This window comes from Diadema setosum, chromosome 17 (genome assembly GCF_964275005.1).
Source record: "Diadema setosum chromosome 17, eeDiaSeto1, whole genome shotgun sequence".
Taxonomy (NCBI): Eukaryota; Metazoa; Echinodermata; class Echinoidea; order Diadematoida; family Diadematidae; genus Diadema; species Diadema setosum.
This window is the reverse complement of record NC_092701.1, coordinates 5104988-5111333: the sequence shown is the minus strand read 5'-3', so window position 1 is coordinate 5111333 and position 6346 is coordinate 5104988. Positions and strand designations below refer to the sequence as shown.

Below are 6346 nucleotides of genomic sequence, written 5' to 3'. Positions count from 1 at the left end.
CTACCTGTAATAAATGGGTGATTAGGATGCCAATAACAACAAAAATATATATGGCTGCAACGCGGGTATACACATAAATAAAACCCCGCGAACACATATGGAGTTGCCCTCCATACATATGGAGTTACCCTCCATACAATTTGAGGGCATTTCCCCTCTTCACCACTAGGAGGTGAATTACCTTTCTTATGGGGCTTTTACCTCCATACAATTCGAGGGCATTCTCCCTCATCACCTCCAGGAGGCGAGTCACGCGAATCTCCTTCCCCAATACCTCAGCTACCAGGGAAGCTACCTCCCCGATGTACACTGGGGTCATGTAGGGTAAGCCCCTACTGGAAGGAAGGTGTGGAGAATCACTCTCCAACAGCAAATGAGCAAGTGGTACCTTCCGCAATGCCTCCTTTTGGCTTGCACCAAAACCTTACTCGGGAAGTGAACCCGAAGTGGGCATTGTGGAACCCACATTGCCAAACTTCCACCTCACTGGTTACCAGTGAAAAGAAAGAACAGTTAATACTCCCCCTCAATGGAATCCTATTCACCTCAATTCCTCTGCTGACAAGGGGGACACTTGTACTTGTTCATGGCTTCCCCTTCCTGTGGAGTCACTCCCACACAGGAGCCATGGTACCACTCAGCACAATAATCACATTGTATCATGAAGGCACCATTGTCTGGTCCATGACAAATACAATAGAGAGCATCCTCTCTAGGGTGACTGTCCTTTCTACACCATGCAGGGATATCCCTGTCCCTACAGGGCTTCAACCTATCATGGTGTCTGGTGGAAACAATATTCCTTAATTCCACACGATAGAGGTCAGGGGAAAGCCGTTGCCTAATGCGGGCTGGTCCCTTCCAAGGGGAGCTTAATTTCTTACACACCCCCTTGATCTTGGCACTATCCAAGATATACACCAAATCCCCTTCTGAGAACTGTCTACGATGTGAACGCACATCGTAATCTCGCTTCATCCTCCTTTGTGTGGAACGCAAGGTCTCACGGGCAGCTTTGTGGGCCTTGCTCATGGAATCCACCAAACTCATAGAATACTCCCCTAAATCGATAGGGGGTTGCTTCCTCGGTGCCGGATACATCAAAGCAGAGGGAAGATTAACCTCCCTCCCTAGCATCAGCATATTTGCTGTAAAGCCAGTACTCCTGTTCACCGTGGCTCGGAGTGCCCCAGCAATCTGGGATAAAAACTCATCCCATTTATTGTGGGTCTTCCCTACATAGCACCTAACGGCGTTCATTAATGCGCGATTGTACCTCTCCACTTGGCCATTGGCAGAGGGCGGTAAGGCGTTGTCTTCGCTTTGGAAATGGTCAACACCTTACACAGCTCTTTAAAGAGTTGGCTTTCAAAATTCCTTCCTTGATCAGTAAAAATCTCAAGGGGATAGCCAAATCTACTAAAGAACTCCCCTACTGCTGCGCGAGCGGTCTGCACCGCTGTCTGGGAGGGGAGTGGAATGCACTCCACCCATTTGGTGAATTGATCCACCATCATCAAAATGTACTCATTGCCCCTCGAAGATTTTGGTAATGGACCCAAAAAATCGAGGTGTACTCTCTCCATTAGAGATCCTGCATGGTACATTTTCATGGGACTATGTCCATACCTGCTAGATTTTTTACTCTGATTGCAGGTTTTACAGGAAGCCACGTACTCCGCGACATCATGTCCCAAGCCGCACCAAAAGTAACGCTCCTTTACTAAGGCTTTGGTACGGTCCCTCCCTGCATGGCCTACTGATGGGAGGTCGTGGATAGACTGCAGGACGTCCCGCACTAACGAGCGTGGGACTACCAGCCGATCCCTTCCATCTTTATGAAAGTACAAGAGTCCATCGATCTTGCGGAAGACATCCCTGTTGATCCACAGGTATTTCTCCGCTGGACTCCACAGCATGGTAGTGGCCTCATTAGGGGTTGTCCCCTCCTTCAGCCATTCTAGCAAATGCGCTAAATGAGGGTCGCCTTCTTGCTCTGCCCTAACGCGCTCATGGGGAACATCCCCTGCCCCTCCATCACCTACCCGAGCCACAGCTATCTCCTCTAAGTGACCTTGGGAACACTGCAAATCTCTCCCAAAATCGTCTAAGACAGCGTGCACTACATTTACATGTATGCTGTCTTCTGTCGCTGCCTTCACTAGCTGTGCCTTTGGCTTCACAGTGAGAGGGACTACATAGTCTACCTCGTCCTCGAATTGTGCCCAATTACTATGGGCCGTGGTGCAATATTTGCACCCCTTGCACGGTAAATCTTCCAAATCGACGCCATGCTTATACCCCTCACAGTATGAAGAGTCGATACCTCTCCGCGATAGTGCGTCTGCGTTACCATGGCGCCTACCTGGACGATGCTGAATGTCCATATCATATTGGCTCAGCTCTTCCAGCCAACGGGCCAACTGCCCTTGCGGGTAACGGAAGTTGAGTAGCCATCGCAGACTACTATAGTCTGTTCTGACCGTGAACTTCCTACCACGTAGGTAATGGCGGTATTGCCGTGTGAATTTTACAACGGCTAGCAATTCCCACCTTGTGACGCAATATCGCCTCTGCTCAGGGGAGAGTGCGCTACTTCCATATGCGATCACCTTTTCCTCCCCCTCTTGCAACTGTAGGAGTTCTGCCCCCATGGCATCATTGGATACATCTGTATCCAAGATGAACAAATCATGGGAATTTGGCATAGCCAGAACAGGAGCTTCCACTAAGCGCTGCTTGAGGACCTCAAATGCTTCCTCCTGTTCTGCATTCCACTGGAATTCCCACTTCCCAGTGATGTGATATAGTGGAACTGCGATTGCCGCAAAGTTCTTGATAAATGAGCGGTGATAATTCACCCGTCCCAAGAACTGCTCCACCTGCTTGGTACTGCGTGGTACTGGCCAGGACTGAACTGCCTTAATGTGTTCTTCACGGAGTTCAATCCGATTCGCGCTTACCTCTCTACCCAGAAATTCAACCTTCTCCTGGAGGAGAACACACTTTTTGGGTTTCAATTTCAACCCATAGCTTGCGAATCGGCTTAAAACCTGCTCTAAGTTCTGCAAGTGATCCTCAACAGAATGCCCTAGGACTACAATATCGTCTAAAAAGGCTAATACTGTGTCCGAGGTTAAGCCGCGCAACACCAAATTCATGGCCCTAGAAATTGATAATAGGCGGAATTAGCATCCAATTTGGCGAACCACCTATTTCCTTCAAGTGTATCTAAGCACTCCTCAATATTGGGGAGAGGATATACATCCTTCCTTGTGACGGAGTTTAACGCACGATAATCAATGCACCATCGTACTCCCCCATCCCTCTTCCTCACTAACACTGGAGCGGATGCCCACTCTGATTGCGATTGTATAATACCTGCCTCCAGCATGCGTTCAAGATGGGCTTTCTCCTCCCCTGCAAAACTCAAAGGAGTACGCCGCATCTTTTGCTTAACCGGATTAGCAGTCCCAGTGTCAATGGGGTGTTCAAGGGCCTGGAAATTTCCTAGATCAAACTCATCCCTAGCGAAGACATGAGCATACTTTGCTAACAGCTGCTTTAGCTGGGCTTGCTCCTCGCTTGATAACAAGGATGCGGAGCGCCCATACAGGCTTTGCAAGTGCGCTGGAAAATCCAGCTCCCCTGTTTGGAGTTGACACACTTGTGGGTCTCCACAAGATTCCTGTATGATGGTGCCAGCATCATTCAACTCCTGGGCTTCTCCCAGGACAGCCATATTTGTCAATCCCACTGACGTATCAGTGGGGTTAATGGCATACAGCTCCATCCTTTGTCCTGCTGGGTGGATGGAATGTGGTATCATCACACACACATCAGGGGCAGGTTCAAACAAAAAATCCCCTAACCGTTGATCTAAGATGCCGGTGATCCTCTTCACGTGTTGGGAGGAATAACAGTACGTTTCGACAAATGCACCCGTGAAACCCTCCCATATGGTGATGGCTCACTGTGATCCATGGGAATGAAATCGTCCCCGATCTGTAATCGGGCTTGTTGAAGGTGCAAGGTCACCTGTTGTTGACGAAGGAGATCTAACCCTAACAACATTTCATCTTCGATGGCAGCCACATACAATTGCACTGAAAATTCAGAATTCCCTAGCTTAATTACAACAGGGCCTACAACCATACCCGGCATTCGCATATCGCGGCCTGCCGCATGTAAAATTACATCCCTGACCTTTTCAGGGCGAGGCTCCAATTTCTCGTACAGCTTATCGGAAATAATGGACACTTCAGCCGCAGCATCCACTACTGCCTTCACAGACTGATCTCCTATCTGTACCGATACAATGAACATAGAGGTCGACCTCAATTTACACACAATGACTCCATCTTTGTTGGTGGAGCTATTTTCTCCTAATGGGTTCACGTCAACAGGCGCGTTCCCACCCCTGGTAATGTCATCTCCCTGAGGGGGAGTGTGTCTCCCTCTTGGGTTCTTTCCTCAATATATTGCCCAAAAGGGAAATAACCGGACCAAATTCAGGGTGGTCACTGTCCTTGCCCCCATGGCTACCTAAATTGCTCGTCGAAGATGGGCCCGCAGTTGTGTGGGTCGGGGTAGGGCCTAATCCTCCGACCCCGAGGAGTTTGACTCCTCTTCTGCCCCCAGGAAGGACACCCTCTTCTCTCGGGGAGGTGATTGCAACTGCGGACAATTCTTCTTGAAATGACCGAGCTGCCCACAGTGATAGCAGGTTACTGCAGGGAGAGTGACAGGTGCCTCCTTTTGCATAAAGGATGTCATTTGCTCTGCCAACCTACTCACCTTATCTCCCACAGTATTCATACTATGGGTGAGCTTGGTCATTTGGCCTTCCAGGTCAGCGACTCGTCGCTCCAACCTGGAGAAATTTGACTCCCCTGGACGACCCAGGGAGCGAGGTGTTACATCCACCTTGCATACATGTGACTCCTCAACCGTCTCAGGAGAAACAGTGAGGGTCTTTGCATGCTTTGGTTTCCCATACACGACTTGACGAGAGTGCTTATGCCAGCGGATAGCTTCGACAGCCTCCTCAATGGTAGATGGACGTTTGTCCAAGGCAAAGCACCCCGCGTCCCTGTCCAGGCATCCCTGGCACAGACGCAGTACTACCTGCCTAGATAGACACCTATCCTGTACCCCAGGAAACGCCCTTGCAGATAGGTCGCGCATCCTATCTGCCCAATCATCAAGGGACTCATCCGCGCCCTGCTAAGTACTCATAAACTCCACTTGCACTGCCTCTGGCGGTTCACTTCGGCCAAAGCGTTCGGCAAGGCGTGAAATTACTTGGACATATGTCAGCCTAGGCTCCCTATCTAAAAGCGTATCAAAATACTCGCTTGCCTTGCCTTCCAGGCACCAGCACAAGTGGTTAAGACACTGCGGAAAGGTCCAGCTCCTATCCGCAGCAAATGCTTCAAACTTGCGGTAAAACGCCCGCCAACTACCCATACCATTAAATGTGATGGACTTGGGTGGGTTCTGGTGCTTTGGAGGATTTTGTCATTCTACACCTGAGGAGTAGGATTCACTATCTTCCTCCCCATACTGCCTCTGTGCGGCCTGATATCGGAAAGGAGGGTATTCTTCCCTCACATCCCGTTGAGGAATATTGTACTCCCTCGCTCCTCCATTCCTCCTGAACCACCCACTGTTCTGGTTCCCCATATATGGGGCATTGTACCGTGAAGGTTCTGCATCCCCTCCACTGTGGGAACTCCACGGCCTGTTATACGCAGGAGGTTCCATGTCACCTCGACTGCGATTACTCCGCGGTCTATGACTAGATGGAGTATCCCTCCGTCCCTGTTTTCTCCCACCCCTTGTCTCTGTTCTTCCCTGCCCTGGTGGGGGATAAGAGTCATGTGGGTATGCAGACAAACCTGAGTTTGCCAATCCCTCATCCCCTATGCGAGAGGGGTTCATGACTGTAGCTCCCACCTCAGAGCGGATGCGATAGGTTTCGTCACGCCTACCGTGACCAGTTACTCCCTCTTCAGCTATGGAACGAGAGGGGTGAGTAACTACATGGGATGACTCGAGGGGTGTTTCGGGTATCAAAAGGGGTGATTCAGCATCTGCTAACCTATCCCTTGACTCTACCCTTGGGCTGAATTCCAGCCTCTCAAGCCAATCTCCACTCACATACTCCCCCTCTGCTTCCACCATGTCGGGAGTAACCCTCCCATACTCCCTCCTCAACTCGAGGAGATGGTGCGCCTGGGCAGGGGTTGCTCCCACTGCCAACAAATCCGTATAACTACAAGTGTTAATGGGGACCTTCCCCTGTGCTTCACCTGTAGCCATACTGTACACTCTCCCTCTCTAA

The 6346-nt window shown here is 50.2% G+C and overlaps 1 protein-coding gene across 1 annotated transcript; it reads right to left on the bottom strand.

Moving 5' to 3' along the window:
- Positions 1-546: 546 nt before the first annotated feature.
- Positions 547-3742, bottom strand: LOC140241114 (uncharacterized). Its single transcript, XM_072320881.1, has 3 exons — positions 3386-3742; positions 1630-2990; positions 547-1321 (listed from the first exon to the last, which is right to left on the bottom strand). Exons 1-3 carry the CDS (start codon positions 3740-3742, stop codon positions 547-549), a joined length of 2493 nt encoding a protein of 830 aa, XP_072176982.1.
- Positions 3743-6346: the final 2604 nt, after the last annotated feature.

What these genes read in the sequence shown, in the direction of transcription:
- LOC140241114 (XM_072320881.1), bottom strand. Translation starts at nt 3,742, where the DNA reads ATGGCTGTCCTGGGAGAAGCCCAGGAGTTGAATGATGCTGGCACCATC. An exon ending in ATCTTGAACGCATGCTGGAG is followed by an intron (nt 2,991 to 3,385) that starts GCAGGTATTATA and finishes GTTCTCCTCCAG; the next exon opens with GAGAAGGTTGAATTTCTGGG. An exon ending in CAGAGTAAAAAATCTAGCAG is followed by an intron (nt 1,322 to 1,629) that starts GTATGGACATAG and finishes CCATTTCCAAAG; the next exon opens with CGAAGACAACGCCTTACCGC.